We start from the raw sequence: 21780 nt of genomic DNA on the forward strand, positions 1-21780 counted from the left end.
TTAATGAGACCATTGACACTCACAGCTGTCAAATGGCAAATGTCTGGACTCTTAAGGTAACTAAAAAATATGAGGCAAAGTCCTTTATTATCAATTTTTTTTTTCTAATTCTCCCCTAGTAGCATTGTTCCACCATTCCCTCCGTCTCCCCCTTGTACTTTAAAATTCCTAGAATACCCCTCTCTTCCGGTAGCCCCATCACCTCTAACCAACACTACTCCCCACCCTCGTCGTCCCTGCCCACCTCTTTCTGCAACTTCCGAACTTCCTCCATTTGGCCCCAACCTTTGCCCTGCCTACTACCCACAGCCAACCCCACTCTATATAACCGTCCCCATGCGCAGTGCTCATCAAGGAGAACAGAGTGAGGCTCAAGTGATGAGTCATGGGACTACAGGAAGAGATGGGTAATTTGGGGTTTTTGAAATCCCAGGGGAGAAGGAGATGTGAAACTATGTTTGTAGAGGAGAATAAAAAATAAAAAAAATCAATAAGGAGGTGATAGTAATTAGGAACGATTTGCGTAGCACGCTTTCCTTCCTTTTCTTTCAAAGAATTTAAAAATAATCCCTTTTTTTTGTTTTTAATGAGGAGGGAGGGGAGGTAATAGCTAGAGGTCTCGAGACTCAAGACTTCCTGGTTAGTCTGGGCATGAAACGCACCACAACTCAACAATTGCACCACTAGGCAGTTGTTGTTACTATACTTTCTTTTCTCTCAAAGACATTATTTAACAACATACATATTAGATATGGGTACTATCACAATTCAAAATTACATTTGTTTCTTCTGCATTTGCTTCCCAAAATTTGATTCTGACCGATGGCACTTCTTCAGCTTATTCTAGTTTTCAACATTCTCCTCTTTGCTGGGAGCTCATTGAGTCTAGTAGAATCAGTACTCACCGATGGTAGAAGGATGATGGTAGTAGGGAGCAACGAGACAGATCGACTTGCTTTGTTAGAGTTTAAGAAACAAATAGTTGATCCTTACGGAGCACTAAGTTCTTGGAACGATTCCATCTATTTTTGCAACTGGGTAGGGATTACATGTGGCACCACCCAACAACAACAACAACGGGTTATCAATTTGGCTTTAGATGAGAAGAGCTTGGGAGGTAACATATCTCCTTCAATAGGGAATCTCACTTTTTTGCAACACCTCAGCTTTGAAAACAATAGCTTTCATGGCAATATCCCCCAAGAAATTGGTAATCTGAATCAACTACAGTACATTTCCTTTCAAAGCAACTCTCTCCAAGGAGAAATTCCTACCAGCTTGGCCAATTGCACTCTTCTAACAGAACTCTACTTCACCTTTAACAATCTTGTGGGGAATATTCCAGTTGAATTCACCTCTTTGTCAAAGCTAGAGATAATTTCTATTAATTTTAATGGCTTAACAGGAGAAATACCAGCTTCTTTTGGGAACATTTCCTCCTTGAAAATTATCTCTTTGACTGGAAATGGACTACAGGGGAGCATTCCTGAATCTCTTAGTCAGCTAACAAACTTATACTATCTATCACTTTCTCAGAACAACCTGTCTGGTATGTTCCCTGTCTCACTATATAATCTCTCATCTCTTCAAACTATTTCTCTCCAAGGAAACCAACTGCAGGGGAGCCTTCCACAAGACATAGGCCTCACTCTTCCAAATCTCCAAGGACTAGAAATTGGATCAAACCTTTTCTCAGGGAGCTTTCCAAACTCCATTTCCAATATTTCAACACTCCAAGGAATTGATCTCTCTCTCAACAGTTTTATTGGATCAATCCCTAACAACTTAGGATATCTTCAAAATCTTCAATTTTTCTTTATTGATGGAAATCAATTTGGAACAGGGGAAGGTGGTGATTTAAATTTTGTAAATTCTTTGCTCAATTGTACAAATCTAAATTCTGTGGACCTACAACTTAATAGATTTCAGGGTCCCCTTCCCAACTTTAAAGCCAATCTCTCAACACAGCTCTCAATCCTTGCTTTTGGAAGGAATCAAATCTCTGGAACCATTCCTGCTGGGATTGAGAATCTCATGAACTTAACCTTATTGGACATGGAGTTTAATTTTCTCGAAGGTAATATTCCATCTGGTATAGGGAAGCTTCCGAAACTTCAAAGATTGTTCTTAACTCTAAATAGACTTTCAGGACAAATACCTCCTTCTATAGGCAATCTCACTCTTTTGTATGAACTTCATTTAGATTTCAACAATTTGAATGGAAGCATTCCTTCCAGCATTGGAAATTGTCAACAATTACAATACATAACCCTTAACAACAATAGCCTCCAAGGTCCAATACCTACACAACTCTTTCTTATTTCTTCCTTATCAGTGTCTCTCGACTTGTCTTATAATTCTCTGGTCGGTTCCCTACCAATAGAAATTGGTAACTTGAAGAGTCTTTCTACAATAGATATTTCCAAAAACAGATTGTCTGGAGAAATCCCCTCCTCCATTGGTGATTGTAATAGTTTGCAACAGCTTTATATGTGGGGTAATTTCTTTGAGGGAATCATTCCTCAATCTCTGAGTCTTTTGAAGGGGCTTCAAGATTTAGATCTCTCATACAATAACTTATCAGGGCAAATCCCGATAGATCTACAAAATCTTTTAGCATTGCAGAGTTTGAATTTATCATTCAATAATCTTGAGGGGGAGGTACCTGCAATAGGAATCTTTGGAAATGCAAGTGCGATTTTAGTGAATGGAAATGATAAGCTTTGTGGGGGAATTGCAAAGTTACAACTACCTACATGCACAAACTCTGGACCTATACAGCAACCAAACTCCAATGCTTTAGTTTTGGCGATAATCGGTGGGGTTCTTGGTTTTCTTTTTATTTCTTCCGTTCTTATTCTTCTTTGGATAAGAAGATCAAAAAGTAAACCTCCATCCACACCATTAGCCGACGATGGGTTCTTAAAGCTTTCTTACAGAGAACTCTTCGAAGCTACTGGAGGATTTTCTTCAACTAATTTCATAGGTTCCGGTGGTTTTGGCTCTGTATACAAAGGGATTATCGGCCAATATGAAACTATTGTGGCAGTCAAGGTATTCAACCTTCAAAATCCTAGAGTTTACAAGAGCTTTATGGCTGAATGCAAAGCATTAAGAAACATTCGACATCGAAATCTTGTCAAGATTTTAAGTTCCTGTTCAAGTCTTGATTCAAGAGGAAAAGATTTCAAAGCCCTTATTTATGAGTTCATGGCCAATGGGAGTCTAGATGATTGGTTGCATCAACCGATGGAGGAACATAATCATTCAAGGAATTTAAGCCTTCTTCAAAGATTAGACATCGCAATTGATGTGGCTTCTGCATTGGATTACCTTCATTGTCATTGTTATGAAACAATTGTTCATTGTGATTTGAAGCCAAGCAATATTCTACTTGACAATGATATGATTGCACATATTAGTGATTTTGGTTTGGCACGGCTACTTTTTGAATCTGACGACAATTCATCCCAGGCTCAAAGTAGTACCATTGAGATAAAAGGATCCATTGGTTATGCTGCTCCAAGTAACAAATAAACTATGTGATTTTATTTTAAGTTTTCAACATATTAAATCTAGATTCTATCGTTCTAGATACTCTTTATCAAGTTGTATCTATCTATTCTAATCAAAATTTGTTGTAGGCTGTTAAACATGACCCAAATGATGATTTTGAAAAAGGCTTGAACTAAAGATTTGGTTTATTAGGTTAATATTTAAATCAAACTATTATTGGATATTCAAATCATGTTCTTAATAGTTGATTGAGTATATCAATATGCTTTTCTAACTTAATTAGGGTGGTTCATGGTTTTATCCATATTCATTTCAATTAGGAATTTAATTTGCTATATTATGAACGCATTGTTTGGTGTCTAATTGAACTGAATTTAGCTAGATTGGATTCTTGTTAATCTAATCAAAAAATCATCGTTACCAAATTGAAGAAATGACTATATAACTTGCTACTTTTGAGTAATGTGATCACAATTTCTATATTTTAGATTATAATTTCTTGTAGGGAAAAAGAATGATACTTGGTCGCAAGACTCCTGCACCTATACACAGGAGCATGCGAAAGTACCACCTTGCCCCCAATAAAATCAAAACTACATCTATGTTGATGCCCTTGCGTGCACTTTCATTGGTCCCCATGCTATTGCAGGCATTGCATGACCAGACAATGAACTCTTGCTCTTTCTTGTATTGTATAAAAAATATGCAAATCTCTTATGGTTGTACTAATATTGAGAGGTTTCTACATTTCAGAATATGGCATAGGTGGAAGGGCAACTATACAAGGGGACATGTTTAGCTATGGGATCCTCTTATTGGAGATGTTTACAGGAAAAAGACCAACGGATAAGATGTTTACCGATAACTTGAATCTCCATAACTTTGTAAAGGCAGCTTTACCTGTAAGTGTGATGCAAGTTTTAGATCCCACACTCCTACCCAAGGAAGAACATACAGAAGAGATTGAAAAATGTGTCATCAGCAAAACTGAAGGTCTTAATCATAGGATAGATAAATTGCAAGATTGCATAACGTCAATAATTGAAATTGCACTCCATTGCTCTATGGAAACGCCAAGAGAACGTATGAACATGAACGATGTTGTGGCAGAATTACATTTAATCAAGAGAGATTTTCTTGAAGCATGAATCAATCAATATAGAGCAACTACGCCAGATTAGAAGGTGATTCTGATTTATTACCTATGTGGTTATTGTGTTGTCTTGGCCGCTTATTGATTTGTTATTTTATAATATGAGTGCTTGCATATATGAGCTCTTAATTTCTCTAGTCATAATAAAATTCGTCATTTTCACATGATTATGAAGCGGGAAAAATAGAGTACAAATTTTATTATGAAATTTTGCTTCACTCTAATGCCAAAAGAATTTGTACTTTAGGTTGTCAATTGGGACGATTCTGATTAATTAGGATTGGTGTCAATTGGTTCTCAATTTGTGGACATAGGACAAAAAATGGCTCACTTAACCATGGTTCGTGATCTCGGTATCGGCTGGATCGGATCAAATCAGGATCGGATCGGCCGATATGAATCGGGATCGCCCAAACTCGGGCAAATATGACACTTTTATCCCTGTTTTCTTATTAAAAAACTTTTTTTTTTACATTTTTACCCCTGTCTGTACATCCGGATCGAATCGGTATTGGGATCGATCTCGGCCGATACTGATCCGATCCGGCCAAAATCGACCAATCCGATCCAATACCTCAAACCATGCACTTAATTGTTCCTGCCAAATCTTGAACCCGATACCCTAATCGGTCCAAGTTCTTAATCTGTCCAAAGACCAAAACGTCAGTCAATAGAGTTCAAAGAAAATGGTTTTAGCATATTTGGACAAAATCTATGAAATATAAATCATGTGGACTCAGTGACTCATTTTAATATGAGACATAAACACCCATACATAAACTCCTGTAGTTGATTCCTGATCGGTTCTAACCAGTTAATCAATTTAGTCCGGTTCTTATTCTAAAATATGAATCACTCTAATGGTTAGGGCTAGAATCGACCTATTAATAATTGTTTCTAATCAATTTCAAATTTTAATTGGCAGGTTCTGGTCCAGTTCCAATTTTTATCCCACATTAACACCCCTAGTTTTGATTGAATTTATGAACTTTATGTTAGAATGTCCAAATAAGTTGAAATATTAATCACACTCAATAAACTAAAGTACATAATAGATCAAAGATTTAAATTAATGACTTCTTTGCTTATAAAAAAGAAGTTGTTCTTAATCCGTGCAATAGAAATTCACTAGAATTCTCAACAATTCTGATATGAGGAAGTCCAAGCGATGTAGGCATCGGAATCTAATTCCACTCCATGAACCTATAAAACTTCTAACACAAAAAATCTTTGTCGATGAATTCTCTATCCAATGAGATTTTTGAAATATGTTTTCCCCCTCCAAAACTTGGAATAAATACTTTAAGGAACTAAGAAAATTGGATTCTTCTGGGGTGTCGTAGTAGATGACCTTGGCCATGGGACATTATTTTTGCCAAGGCACATGAATTAGATAGAGAATTCAAGTAGTTGAAATTCATGTCAAATTTCCATTGAAGGAGGTTGGCCACACATATATACATAATTTGGTGGGTCGATAACTTGTAATTGATAATGCCCTTTGTTCCCCAGTGTTATTTCCATGCCATCCGAGGCCTTGGATGAAAGAATACCACCACCTTCACCATGGGTGGGAAAAAAATACTTTTATTTCGAAAGTAATACTCTTACTAATGAAAATTCTAGTGAAGAAATCGTACAAAAAGTACATACTTCATAATCCAACATACGTGGATGTAAGGTACTTTTAATCCCTATATTTTTGTTCTTTTTATTTAATCGTATTTAGTTCTTTGTATGAATATGGATTAGGGTTTCACAAAATTCAAAGATTTTCTAACATGACATTCTCAAATAAATAAATAAATCTTTTTTCTTTTTTATTTTCAGAGTAAAATTTTTCTTACCCTTCCTTTTTATGGAATCTATGATAGTGATACTTTTCTTATAAAAGTTTCTTGGTTTCTGAAGACCAAGTAATACTATGCACATTTAACTGTGCCATGTAAAAACATGATTCGGTTATTCTGACAATTGAATATTCTAGAGAATGGTCTTGATTGATTCCATGTAAACTTTTACTTACATTTACCCTCCTCTCAAATAATGATTTTACCTTCTCACCTATGTCTTTGAAGACATGAATCCATGTGATTGATAGTCCTATTTTTAATCACTCGCCAATTTCCATTTGGATTGAAACTTAGACATGTGAGCAAAGAATATCGAGTTCTACAATCTATGTGCACACAAAATCCGTAATAAATTTATGTAGTCTGAGCATTGTCAAAATCTGGCCCGCACCGGTAGGCTTGACTGGAAATGACTGGTTAAAGCCTGAAATCGGATCAACCCGTTAGTAAACAATCTACGACAATCAATCCGGTCCAATTTTTTAAACCATATATGGACTCTTGGTTCTCATGGTTTGGGCTCTTACACTATATCAATTCTGCTTTACATTGAATACAGAATAATGACTCGTGAATATGAGCAGGCGAATCGAAGGTGTCTGTATGAGTTAGTTAGTGAGGATAAATGAAAAAGGTAGCAGGAAAAGACGGTCTCATTCTCAGCTCACGAATCCTATAGGGTTTTAGTATGTTCCCAAAATGCCCTCCGACCTTCTCCGATTTGATATTAGCTGATCTTCCCTTTTGTGGCAGGTTTGGAAGGCTACGAATAAGGCTGTCTTTGAGTTCATGGAGCCGGACCTGCAAAACACTATGGCTGCTTTCAACATTACTGTTGAAGAGGGTCATCTGCTTCTCTCTCGAAGGCATCTGGGAGCAGCTCTAATCCCTCTCTTGTGGATTCTTTTCATTCTCCTCAGTCTTTCTCAATTCTCTCTGATGCTGCTTGGAGTTCTCTGTCATCAGGGCGGCAGAGACTTTGTGATCAGAGATTCAGAAAATGGATTCATTGCTGCTCAGTGCAAAGCAGGCTACTCTCTTTTGGAATCTGCCTGCTACGGAAGCTGACGCTATCCTTGATAGTTTGTCATTAGGCCAGGTTTTGGGTCTTTGTTGTATTTCTATCTTTTCTGATTGTCTTGCTAATTTATAAATGCTGTTTGTGGGTAAACTCCTTTGTTTAGATTGGGCTACTAGGATAGTTGTTGAGTACATTGTTTTGTTAGTTTTTAGCTTTGATTCTGTTGGGTTTTTGCATATTCCCTGCTCCGAAAATAGAGAAACTCATTTGCTTGCAAGTGGAGCTTTGCACCTGGGGATCTCGCGATCTTGGTGGAGATCTCCCTCTATTCTGTTTGATCAAGCTGTACCTGGTAGGAGGGTTTCCTCCTATCTCTTTTCTTAATAAAATCTGTTTCTGCATTGTTCAAAAAGAATTTTTGAAAAGTTTTATTCTTGCCACCATCTTCCTAAGTTCGAAATGAATGCACATAGAGGATTATCCAAGAACCATCTGTTGCTGATTAACTCAAAGCTTATACATTATAATAAATAAAACTAAAATTTATATGCATAAATTTAATTTACAACATGATGTATATATATGCCTGACCAATGGGCATTACCATATTCCTGCCTTGGACATTTTCAGGAAATGGATTAGAGTGATGTTTAGGAGTGCTGCAGAGCCAGATTTCTTCTTCTTTATCTTCGTCGTCTTCAACGCCTTTGCCCCTTTGGATTCAGCAGCAGTTACAGAAACCAAGTCGTAGAACTGTTAAGGGAAAAACAATGTCATGATTGAAGCTATATCCAGCAAGATGAACTGTTTAATAACTTGCCTAACCATGGGGCACATGAAACAGGTTACGAACCAGCACTCAATCCACAAATATCTTCTAGGCTTACTATCAAACCAATTGGACAATTATTAGCTTCATATTACTGTAGTTACAATCATCCACTAAGTATAATTTGGGTAAATTGGTATGTCGGACCACATCACTGATTCATTCACCCACTCCACATGCAGAGCATTCCATGCTGAGTCTAGGATACCACAAAATTAAGACAAAAACATTAGATATCACTAGCACACTAAGGTGATTTCTGACAAAGGTAAGTAAATAATTGGGATCTTTGATAGTCTCCATTCTTTTTCTTTTTTTTTTTGGGTAGTCTCCATTCACCAACTAAAGCATGATTAGAAAGGGGGGGGGGTGTCATAAATCCCCAGCTTGTCATGTAATTGAGAATAATTATGGATTGCAAGTCAGAAAGAGTTTGTGCAAAGGTTTTACGCCAGCTGCCAACTTGATACAACCTTGTTTGTTGGCTGAAGACCAGCAGTGAATAAAACACTTAAAGAGTGTTGAGCATGGCACCCAAGAGGCTCAGAAAATACCCTCAATTCTCAAAATAAGTCCAACCCAAATTTACCTCACAGACTCCATGCAGCAACAATCTATGGAAGGGATCTTGAATCTGCAGGGCAAGAACATCTTCATCTCCACCATCTTTGATGAATGCTCGTATACATTCCTAGGAAATATAAAATTAGTTAAATATTAACAAAGCCATCAATCTATAAAAATCAGTAAATGTTTCTTTTAGGGAAAAAAAATGTCCAAGAGAAAACTCAAGGAAACAAGGAATTGTTAAGGACCATGCTACACCTCAAGGGCCTGAAAGAAGGCAACCACAAGCTATAAAAGAGGTTGAAGATGATCGGTTACAAAACCAGAGAGTGAAAAAGCTACCAGAGAGTAGAAAACAGAGATGTACAAAGCTTTAAATAAAGGGTGCAGGAAGGAAGCTATGGGGAATAGATGATAACTACTAAAGACATCCGACAGTATTTAACAGAGAAAAAGATAATTAACTTTACTAAGAATTTGAAACTCTAATATGAGTTGCAAAAGAAAATACCTCATAGCTCTCGATCAGTTCTGGAAGGTAACTACGCCTCAGGGCCTCTCTTGTTCGACAGTCCACTCTATGCCATGCGTTTAATACAGCTATCTTATCAGCATCCACACGATCTTTTCTTCTAGTTGAAGATTTTTTTAGGGTTTCAATCATACAGGCCTAAGACCAAAGACAAGGGAGAAACCTAATTACAACATGCGGCAATGCACATACCACAGAATTTAATAAAATGCTGGAAGAAATAATCTAACTGAATCTGCATAGAAGATAAGAGAGAACCACCACCCTTAACTCCTGATTCATGGCAGCCATATGAACTTCCTAATTGCAACTGACACAATCTTTAACTTCCAAATTACTCCAGAGAAAGGAACAGTGTGTCAAAACTTCAGGGAGGAAAAAAAAAATTACATCACTGCATGATTGTAATAGTAGGTAGCCTGAGAATTATCCAGATAAAAATTTTTGGATAGACTCAGTAGCTTATTGACTAGTGGCATATCCTAACCTCTACCAGAGAAAAAACAATACCATATTATTACAGGTGAAAGCTTTATCTAATTGCATGTCAAACTCAACATATTATTGTGTTTCTATATTGTCATAATGTAATTGTATGCAATTTTGGGATGTCAGGGCTGCTACTGGCATGTCATGTACTTCGAATGAGGGATTGCAAGCTTGTAATAACTGAGAGACTTTGGGCACTGTTGTATCTTTTCCTATATAAAGGTAGGGCTGTAAACGGCTCGGATTCGGCTCGGATTCACTACTATCCGAATCCGAATCCGTTTAACGAATGCAATATCCGAATTCAATCCGATATCCGACGGACATTTAAAAGGTATTACCGTATCCGAATCCAAGAGTTTATCGGATATCCGGATACTATCCGATCCGATAAACTCTCCGATTCGTGAACATTGCACTTCTGGATTTTCGACTCCGATTACCGATTTCCGACTCCGATTACTGATTTCCGACTCCGATTACCAATTTCCGACTCCGATTACCTGTTTTATTAAACTGCTGCCTATTCTTAGAAAGGTGTAGTTTTGTTCTTTAAATTGGATTATCATTAATTAGATGGTAGATTAATGGATAGATTGATCCTATTATCTTCAAATCAAACCTCAAAATGAAGTTGCAAGATATCATCTCATTAAATGTACATGAGTGATATTCGAGGGAGACCACTATAATTCCGGATAAGGGCAACCATCTAAAAAGAGACTAACATCAACTTATCACTCAATTGACCAAGACTTGGAGAAAAAGAAAATGTAAATAATAATGAACAGCAAGAGAAGGGCAACCAAAATTCAATTTGGCACACTATTAACAATATTCCCCCAAACACCTAGGATGTCAAGAAAGTGTTTAGTAGCCAGGGAGAAAATAGAAGAATTTAGAACTCAGAAATGTTTGAAGCATATGCAATAATCATTTTTCATTAATTCAAATTATTATGGCAAGGGGAACAGAGTTTAAATTTAAACTATGAAATGCTGAAGACAAGGGGAAAAACCAAACATAAGGTAAGAATTGAGTTCAACCAACATGTTAGACATGCTCAGTCCAAAAGGTCTAAAATCCATCCAACCATTCAGATTGTCCACATCATTGCTTCACTTAAATTTTGCAGCCTTTTATCCTGTAAAGAGACACTGAAATATTCTTGAATTTTCCTAAAAACAGAGTTGAAAGAGTAACTGGTTGACAGAGTAACTATTCTTGAATTTTCCTAAACCATGAACAAGTTAATAAAAACCTTTTCCCCACTGCGCTCTCTCTCTTTTTGTGGATCTAATGGATTGTGAAGTAAGAAAATGGTGATGCAAGTTTCCTTTTCTTTCCACAAGCACAGAAGGATATGGACAAACAACTCAACCTTCTGGGGTGGCCTACATAGAACTTCCATATAAAGCCCTCTGATACTGGAGCCTATCTACCAAAATGGATATCCTTCTCTAGAAAAGAGCAATAACAGATGAAAGAGATGACAACAATAAAAATACCAGAAACCTCACACCATATGATGTACATGACCCAATCCCTATCATAGCTTTTCCATGAACCCACTTTATAACAGAGAAGAAATAAAGCAACAAAAATTAATTAAAGAGAGATGCTAAAGAAGCCAAAGACCCTCTCTCTCAACTTCCCATAGCCTCATTACCTAAATAAGGCACTCATAAAGAGTCCAGAATTCCTGATGCTCCCACCACCACCAGAAAATAAAAAGTCACATTACATCAATTCCTGATGAAAGAAAACACCAAACAAGAAGAGGAAAACAAGGTAAATAGAAATTTATTTACAATACCTGTGAGGATGCAATGATCCATGCTGTCCACTTGAGATAAAGAGGTTCAACTATTACTTTTGTGTATAAAAAACCCTCGTATGAGATCCAAAGATTCATGCCCAAACCCCTCCCCCCTCTCGACTCCAACAGTAATAACCTATTCTCCTTTCATTACCCATTTACCCCCTGCTGTAAGCCTGTAAAAGCAAATTCAAACAAACAAAAACACTCGACGTTCACAGCAAAACACTCCTCCCTTCGAGTCTCATTCCCACCCAATTCCTTGACCCCAAACCAGATAACTCCTTCAATTTTCACTGAAAATCACCCCACCCATTTGACTAAAAAAAAACCCACTGTCGATTCCCAGCAAAAACGCTCACCACCCCTTTTTTTCCCTCTGAAACTTCGATCAGCCCCTTCTACAGTTCGACCAGTGAAAAGAAAAAGAAGGAAAAAAAGCAAAGAGAAGAGAGCGAGAGACAAAACCAAGAGAGAGATACGGAAGAAGAAGAACCACCGGACTTGAAGGGTTGTGTGTGTGCCGTTGCCGGTGCCGCTAAGAGTCAAGAATCGAGAGTGAGTGACCTTGAAGCTTGAGGCTTGAGAGCAGAGTGCCGGCGCCACTGAGGGCTTGAAACTCTGAGACTTGAGAATCGAGAACGAAAGAGGGAGGAAGAGATTCAAGAGAATAGGGATTCTGGGATTTCTCGATTAGGGTTACAGCCCTAGTATTACTGTATTAGGTTAAGAGTTAGGATGATATTACAAAAATAACCTTATAAAAATACTAATAATTAGGGTAATATAGTAATATTTATATATTTTTATAAAAAATATTAAATAACCATAATTTACAATCGGATAACAAATTATCCGATTATTATCCGACTCCGAATCTGATTAGCTTTCGGACGGATTCGGATATTTTTTGGAAACCAAAATTCCGGATTTGGAACCTTCTAAATGGATTCAAACTCGGATCGGATTCGGATTTTCGGCTATCCATTTACAGCCCTATATAAAGGTGATGCTAGCATTACCTGCAGTTTTCCTAGTGGGAATTCCACATTGGGAAACTTAATTGCTAGAGAAATGACCACAGGAAAGCAATAGAATTTTTTTTATCCTCCTTCATTCTCTCCTTCCTTTATGGCAGATTTCCACTTGTTTTCTGTCTTCTTGTTCCTTTTTGTGCGAACTCCACAAGAGCCTGTTGCCAATGAACCTCTTAGAAGCTCAGTCATTGGCTATAAAACGAGATCACAAGAACTTAGAACAAATATCTTAAGATATATGTGATGCTTGACTTTTAAGGAGTTTATCTTAAGAATGACGAAATCCGCAATAAGTTCCTCAGTAGTGATGCTTGACTTTAAGGTTTAGGGGTTTCTCCCCTTTCTACATACTTTCCAAAGATCCTCAGGCACTGACACCTATCAGTACCGTAAACAAAGCATCAAATGCATAACGAAACATTGACCTTTGAGATTTTTTTTTTCTTTCTCTTCCCCCTTTGTTGCAGGTAGGGGAGGGAGGGGAGCTTGGAGATCAAATACTTCTTTTGATCTATATATTTTGGAATACCAAAAACTTATTTACTAACCAAAGATAAGAAGAGAATCACGATAAAATGAGGTTGAGACAACCCACACCACAAGACTTGCCGAATGATCTCATACATAAAATTTTTATATTAACATTTAGTTCAATAGGCAGAATGATCATCTAATGAAAGAAGGCCCCATTTTCCATTCTACAGACCCAAACTCGAAAACCATGCCATGTTTGAAGTTCTCTGAAAATTTGAACCCAAGATTAGATCAAGATCATGAAATCAAGTTACATAAATAAGAAGCTGATTTTTTTGTCCCTAGAGTTTCATTTTGCATTTATCCCTGAGGGATTCGGATTGGGACTGGGATAAGGTATTGGTTCAGATTCAAATCATATAACTCATACAAGGATCGGATGAACCTTAAAACCTCAATTTATCCAGAAACAAATGCTATACTCAAAACATACTCTCATAGAAAGGAAAGCAGCAAACCTCTTTATCCATGTCGACACTCCTAAATGCATCCCACTCTCCTGTATTTGTCATGCAAAATGGTGACAAGGGTACATTGTCACCTGTAAGAATGAAAAAACAACAAATCCATCATCTATAAGGGGGAAATGAATAATGAGAAAGAAAGGAGTGCATGAAGAATAGCAACTGCCATCAAAATGACTTTTCTTTCCCTATTTTCCCCCCTCTTGTGGCATTTTTTAAAGATATATGGTCAAAGATTTATACTCAAAAAGTAACGGAATCTTTTTACTCGAACAACTGCGATGATTTGCCACAACTGGCAATAATTATGGAAGTCAGTATCCAGCCATATCAAATCTTGAAAGGCATATATGATAGCAAAAATATGCCCAACTTAACAACTACTATTACAGTCTTTGGCATCAATAGATAAACTAATGCCTCTTAGATACCCATGATTAACCTTTTTTCAAAAAAAATTCAATTAGATTGGAAACTTAAGATGATTAAAGTAAATGTCTATTGAATTTTTCCTACAAATTATTGTTTAATATATCCTGTAATAACAATCAGTACAATGATTTGGCTATAATATTTTTATAATTTTGAAACTGATAATTAACGATCACTTCCAAAATTTAAGGAATTCAATGAATTAAGTAGAAAGTCATTTAAAAATAAAGGGCCTGAATATATTTTCACTCTCAATATTCATTGAACGTCACAAATTGTTTCAATATAAAAACCTAGGTCATGCAATCAATTAATATTTTTTAAACTTAAATATATACTAACTAAAAACTTGGTTTTGTTCGCATTACATTTTAACAGTAAGATTCAGAGGATTTTTTATTTTATTTTATTTTATTTTTGGGGGTGGGTGGGGGAGAGAGGAGAGAGAAATCTAAGGAATTAAAATAAAAAAATATGAGAACATGAGGGTTGGTTATTCTTGGGAGAAAAAAACTCAAAGATGATGGGAGAAACATGTTATGCATGGGGGCTGGGTGAGCTTATGTCAGAGCACATACAGAAAAATATATTATGTATATGAGTAGAACATTGGTGGTTGTTAATGGATTAGAAATAGAGAACAATGTTCACAATGGGAAAACTAAAGCTTGAAATATAACTAAGGAAATACAATTAAGGATATAATGGGAAGCAAATACTTAAACCTGTTAGGGAACTGACGAGGAAAATCACATATAGTAGTAAAGACCTCATGTGAATTGTGCTCTCTTATTTATCCCCATCATTAGGCCAGTACTCTATGCAGAGAAGTATTCACATATCCAAAATATGAGGCAAAAGCTACTCTTTTGGCCCCATTTGTTAACCAGTTGGAAAACACGTCAAAAGAAAATCCAGAAGCAAGATACAACCTTTTGTGTTAAATTTATCCCACGATTTTACTTTTACGTGGTTTTTACCTGGAAACAAATAGATCCCTCAGAAAAGTATCTCAAAAAGAATTAGCAGCCCCATGTATAGGAGTCAAATAAGAGAAGCTAGTAAGGAACTTAGGGTTTCACAGGGGCTGAGCTCTACTTTCTGAATGAAAATTTTCCATTATCAAGCTAAATATTGTGGCTATTAGAAATGTTGTCATAAATGTGATAAATATTGGCACTGAACCCTTGAGAAATAACCATGATTAACATTCCTAAGTTGATACATGGGGTGGGGGTAGAGTAAAAAATAAAAATCTCATCAGCATCCTGATAAAGAGCAACATCAAATGCACAATATTCTCATGATGATCTCATAAACCCATTATCAAAAAATTCTTCAGAAGAAGACATCAAGAAAAAGGAAAGAGACAAGACAGTTTGATATTTATTTATCTTCTCAAATATAAAGTTTCATCACATAGCATAATCGTGCCACTCTGAGCAGTATGATTCACTCATATGATGCATGAATGTAGACCATGTGAGGAAGAAATACTGTGAGCCACTGAAACAATGACACAGCCTAAGGGTTCTCTTTTCTCCATGATAAGTCCCACATAAAAACATCTACCTGTTTATCATGTCCAATCTGTGCATATTGTAATCTGTTTTAATCTACAGCTAAGATACCTAGCATAATAGGTCCACAGACAAAAGATTTTTTTAGTGAGCACAGAAATATTCAAGACCACAACACAAATCACATGAAATATAACTACAAGATGAGAGATTATTCCTAGCATAGATCATTACCCCATGGAGGTGGAGCAAATAGGCCTCTGATTTCTTCTGCATTCAAACGAGGAACAAGCTCAATCAATAAGCGATCATTTATCCATCTGCGAGACCGCCGATTGCTAACCTATAACAAGTAAAACATAATATATGTAGATTACATTTTACCAAATCAAGGATTGAGATTTTTCATAACTTACAGAATCAGAAAGAGTATTGACAAATATGTAGCAGGAAGCCCATAATATTTTGCAAAGAATTTTAAACTATCAGTACGCACCATAGGCTAAGTGTCTTGAGGAGAATAATTATTCAAGAACCATGGAGAGCCTCATGGGAACTCTTATCACATTTTAGGAAATCACAGAATAAGCATGAAGACAAACTTTATTACGTTTTACGAAACTCTATTAAGTTGTTTCAAAGGTTTAACCTTAAAGACTGTTTCTTTTCCCTTGAGATATACATATTACATACATACTGCTATATCCTTTTATCTCTCGACTGCCTTCTCCCATTAATTTGGTGTCTTTAAATTGGGGGAAGAAAAGCCAAGTGGTTTATTATAAACGAAGTTAGTCCCAGGGTTTCACAAATCAAATGTCCAGACCAGATATTGCTACATCATCCATCAAATCTGTCTCAACCTTCTTTTTTTTTTTTGTGGGGGGGGGGGGTGTTAGCCTAAACAATTGAAAATAGTGAAATCAGTTTCCTAGAAAATTACAGAACTGCTACAAAAGAAAAGAAAATTGAACACTTTCGCATCAATTCTGTCTCTTTAGAGGGGGATTCAGAAAACCCCAAAAGAAGTTTGATAAGTTACATCAGTATAAGGAATAAGATTCCATCCCCCCCAGCCCGTATTTTCTGGTTACTTGCAAAATAGATAAAGCACGTGATAAATAGGGCAATCATTTTGCATCACAAAAAATGTTTCATGGAGCAACGCACAAACCAAAGGAACTTTAACAAGATTGCTCAGGCACTAAATTTCACTATGATTTTTGCTGGATGACAATGGTAGAAAAAGCTCACAATGTGAGCCGAATTGGCCAACTGTCTCAAACCCCTTCAACCCTTATAATATCGTACCTAACCATATACTCCCATGCATCCTGATTTGATATGATCATGGAACTCATTTGCTTCTCTCTTTTTTTTTCTTTTTTTTTAATAATTATGGAACTCACTGGGATTTGATAAATCCTTTTGCACAAATTACTTCATTTGCTCTAAATCTCGTTGCAAAGCTAACTCTTGCATAATGAGGGATAATATGCACTAGTAAACTCTCTTATGTTTTTCGATGGAAAAGATAGATAAATTCAATGGAATTCGCAGGCAAATTATCACTTTGTTAAGATTAGTTCAACACCAAAAGAGGAATTACTATGCAACCCAAGCATTTTTTTTTTTTTACCGTTCCCATTACTGATAAAATGCTAAAGTCAACAACCAGTGCACGCAGAGTGAGAATCAAACCATAATACCAGACCAACCAGCCTAAATCCCCGTCAAAAGGAAAACAAAACATGTGCAACCACTATCCAAATCTGTCATCCGGAAAACCCAAAATCGAATTTAAATTTAACAAAGTATAGTTTAAAATATACCCTTCCAGCCAAGTTCTCAAGAAATTCGATCTTCTTCTCGATTAACTTTCCACGAGATTGGACTGTCTCACCTGAAATAAGGGGGAAAAGTGAGATTCTTATTCCAAAACATAACAGAAGTTTTTAATAGCACGGAGACGCCAAAAAAAAGTTTTCCATTGGAAAAAGCAAATCTGGATCATAAAACAAAGCAAAGAGGAAAACAATAAAAACGCTGAAAATAAGAACTCCCCCCCCCCCCCCCCCCCAAAAAAAAAAGAAGCTTAGATTAGATTTTCCTCGCAGCAGAAATGCATGAGATGGTGAACAATAAAACAAGAAAGGAAGGGAAAAGGATTCAATACAAATCCAATATATGTATCACCATAAAATTAGTAGGAGTCAACATACCTTTTGGTGGGTCAAAAATAGAAGAGTAGATAAGAAAGTCCTCTTCTCTCTGCAACACATCAGGGGTCGCCATGAAATCGAATAATCCTTCGCTTTTCCACCTGAGGATTTCTGTCTTCTGTTCTGCTGTTTGTTGGAAATATTGAGACAGTTGAGTAACAGAAACACAGGCAACGAACTCAAAAAGGTTTGATTTTTCGGAGTCTGGGACTTCGGAAGCAGCAAGTACGAATGACCAATAGATTTTTTCTTTTGGAGGAAGGAAAACGAAGGAGCTAGATTTTGTGAATAAGAACTAAGAAGGTAAAGGAGAGGAAGAGAATATCCACTGGATGCTATCAGATCCGTAAAGAATAAAAACCGAAACAAGAGAGGAGAACGAAATGTACACAACACAAGCATTAACCATACGTGGCGAACACGCAGAATGAAAACATGAGATCTCTATTGTAAAGATGAACTGATCGAATAATCACAGCCATTCGATTGATAGGCTATGTGATCTTAATTTCACAAACTTCTTAACCTATCAATAATTAACCTACCCTAATGTACCACAGAATCGTAAACTGTATTAGTTCCGGCATTCACTGTAGCAGTAATGCAGTAGTAATAATAGTGTAGTACCAAACTACCAAGTATAATGGGAAAGTGTCGACTTACTCTACAGAGTACAGATGGCCTCTAATGGAGAGGGTGGGTGCGTTTACAACTTCTTTGTCCCACCATGTCAATTGGCAGTTGGCACCAAGAAGATGAGTTTCCTGCCTATGTCACTGCCGATATTGATGCAATAGGATTAAGTTTTCCTTCACCCTGAGACGATCATGTGATTGGACTTTTGTGTCATCGTTAATTCTGCAAGTATAAATGTGGGCCATCAAGGCTTGGGTTGAAATACCTTGACCCTGAGGGTGGGTCAGGATTGAGGTCTCAGGTTGAGTCCAGTCCAGCCCAACTTGACCCTATCTTCTTCTTCATGTTCTTTCTTCTTTTTCTTCTTCCCAACCTGGCAAGCTCATGTATATCCCTTCTTCCCCCCCTTGGTCAAGGCCAATCTAGGTCAGTCTAGCCCAACGCGATCCTGTTGTAGCCCTAGTTAACTCCCCTTATTAGGGCTGCAATAGGGTCGGGTTGGGTCCCAACGTTGAGTCCCCTTAATTAGTTGGGCTCAAGCCCGGTCCGACCTTGACTCAAGGCCAAAAAAATCCAACCTTGACCTGCCCTTAGGGTCCGAGCAGGCTGACCCTAATTGGCCCTGACCATGAGCGGGGGAAGGAGATGCATGGGCTAGCCATGTTGGGAAGAAGATTGAGTCGGGTTGGGCTAGGTTGGGCTCAACTCGAGGTCTTAACCCTGGCCTGGCCTGGCCCTGACTTAGGGCCAGAAATTCTCAACCCTGGTCCGCCCTCAGGACTAGGATATCTCAACCTAGGCCCTGTTCGGGCTCAAGATGGGCTTAGGCCGTCAAGGCCAAACTTGCACCCCTATCCCTTATTATACAATGTATAAGTTTACCCTAAAAAACAACTGTACAATGTACAAGGTCAAAACTATCCATTCCCAGGCCAATCTAATGGGTATTGATGACCATGTTGAGGGGATTCTTCTCTTTCACCAATGGTTAAAGGAAACTTGGTTGCAAAATTTAAGGCGATAAATTTTCCTAGACAGTAATGTTTGGAGAGATTTTTAAATGGATCTCCTAATTTTGCGAATTGAATATTGGAATAGTATAGATCGGTCATATGTCAAATTCCATCGGCATAATAATATATCCATGATGTCCATGTACCTCTTGTAGCCGCTACTACTCTTTTTTCACAAACTTTGTTTTGTCATGTGGTGGTCAACTTCGTTCTTGACATGCCAACAGGAAATCTTAGGTCTATCAATCCACAAACTTTTCATCTTACCTATCATAAGCAAAATTTGGAGCCCATCCTTGGAAGATTTTTCACATTCCCCTTTTATCTTCCTCCCATAAAAGATTCTCCTTAATAGGGGTGTCAAATGATCGGTTTGATTAAATTGGTTTCGGTCTAAAAAATGAATAAGACCAAAACCAAACCATTAAGAAATTTTGGTTTAAGGCCCGACGTGGAGCGGTTTCAATTTATTTCGGTTTCTTAATATCGAGTTAATACCAGTTTAGATCGATTTGTTTTCGGGTTTGCACCAAAATGAAATATTACATTCATAACTTAAGTGAGGAAAGATTCAATAAAAACACTTTAATTCACCTTCCCAAAGTCAAACAAATAAGGGGAAAATAACTAATATTGAAATCAATTTATAAATAGAGTTTGTAGCGAAACAATTGCTACAAATCATATCATTATTTAGCATTCATCGTAAGGGGAAGATATCTAATATTGAAATCAATAAATAACTAGTCAATAAAAAGATAACTAATATTAAAATCACAAAATGAACTCTACTATCAAAATCATTCATTTGACTATCCAACTATTTTTGTATATTGAACAAGGAAACCAATGTTTACCAAAAAAATAAAGGAACAAGGAGAATGGAAGCATTGTTATAAATCAATTTCTCTATTCATAACCTCATACACATTGTTTTTTTATATAGAAACCTCATACTCATTTGATTTGTAACAATTCCCCTTACAACCAAAAATTTTCTCACTAATATTGAAATCAATGGATAATCAATTCCCTTATTCATAACCGTATACTAAATGATTTTTTATCGGTTTTATTCAGTTCGATTTTCGATTTGGATATCGGTCGATTCAGTACAATCTGATTTTCAGCTGGTCCCATCGTACCCCAATCCAAACCCAATCCAATAAGAATCTGTTCGGTTTGATTTGGGTTTTTTCAATCGGTCTTATCGGTTCGGGTTAGGTTTTGACACCCTTACCCCTTTAATGTCACTAAACGAGTGACTCTTATACATGACCAGGTTTGTGAGACTAAGTCATTCACACTGAGCTGAAAATTTTTGCAATTTGTGTCTCATTTGTATCTTTTTGTGTGTGTATGTGCATGTGTGTGTTCCAATATGGAGGTGTAATTTGATTCAAATTGAAAGACCTATAAACAGCCAGGGGTAAATCTAAAATGACTCTAGAAAAATTTGTGAGGAAAGACATGCATAGATTAAGATTACAAGTATGGATTTGCATAGATTAGTATTACAAGTATGGATTTGAATAGAACCGATTAGAGAAAATGATCCATGAAACCAACCCCATCTAGTTGGGATAAAGCTGAGTTGAGTAGTATTTGTATCATTTTTGTATTTAATGAATCAAATTCAACAATCATTTTTTGCACCCAAAAGAAAAATTCTTTTAATTGATGGATACTACAGTTTCAACTTGAGAATCTGATATAAAATTAATCGAACCATTTAAACCGGATCTGAACCAAATCGAACTGTTTAACACTCTCAATACTTAAAATTACAGGGGCATGTTAGTCATTTGATCTTTATCCACACTGTTCCTGTTTGTTTCTGCAAACCGTTTGCCACCACTTTGTCCGTACCCTGAAGCAACTGACATGGGACTACGTACCGTACGTAGCAACTGCGTAGCAAAAGAGAAAAGCACGCCGTTTCCCACCGCTTTTTCTTTCCCTTCTCTGTTTGGGCCTTTTCATTCTTCAGTGAAACCCTTCTCTCAGTGATCTCCGTTCCTTTCTTTCTTCCTTCGAAGAACAATTTCTGCTTTATAGGAGAAAGGAGTTGTAAGAAAAGAACCTCTCTCTCTCTGTCCAGTTTCTGTGCATGTTGCAAGTTTTTATCTAATTCTTCTTTCCA

The 21780-nt window shown here is 36.9% G+C and overlaps 2 protein-coding genes across 3 annotated transcripts; one reads left to right on the forward strand and one right to left on the reverse strand.

Moving 5' to 3' along the window:
• Positions 1-822: 822 nt before the first annotated feature.
• Positions 823-7590, forward strand: LOC122672538 (probable LRR receptor-like serine/threonine-protein kinase At3g47570). The gene is made up of 3 exons (XM_043870001.1): positions 823-3526; positions 4270-4418; positions 7276-7590. The coding sequence occupies exons 1-3, from the start codon at positions 823-825 to the stop codon at positions 7588-7590; spliced, it is 3168 nt and encodes a 1055-aa protein (XP_043725936.1).
• Positions 7591-8069: 479 nt separating this feature from the next.
• Positions 8070-18277, reverse strand: LOC122671335. Of its 2 annotated transcripts, none has more exons than XM_043868487.1 (7): positions 17989-18277; positions 17599-17669; positions 16001-16109; positions 13809-13891; positions 9451-9609; positions 8962-9063; positions 8070-8296 (listed from the first exon to the last, which is right to left on the reverse strand). In XM_043868487.1, exons 1-7 carry the CDS (start codon positions 18059-18061, stop codon positions 8144-8146), a joined length of 750 nt encoding a protein of 249 aa, XP_043724422.1. In that variant the 5' UTR covers positions 18062-18277; the 3' UTR covers positions 8070-8143. The 2 variants fall into 2 exon arrangements, with proteins under 2 accessions (XP_043724422.1, XP_043724423.1); XM_043868488.1 differs by having other exon boundaries at positions 9451-9603; positions 13803-13891.
• Between the last annotated feature and the right edge of the window lie 3503 nt (positions 18278-21780).

The sequence above is a fragment of the Telopea speciosissima genome, chromosome 8 (genome assembly GCF_018873765.1).
Source record: "Telopea speciosissima isolate NSW1024214 ecotype Mountain lineage chromosome 8, Tspe_v1, whole genome shotgun sequence".
Taxonomy (NCBI): domain Eukaryota; kingdom Viridiplantae; phylum Streptophyta; class Magnoliopsida; order Proteales; family Proteaceae; genus Telopea; species Telopea speciosissima.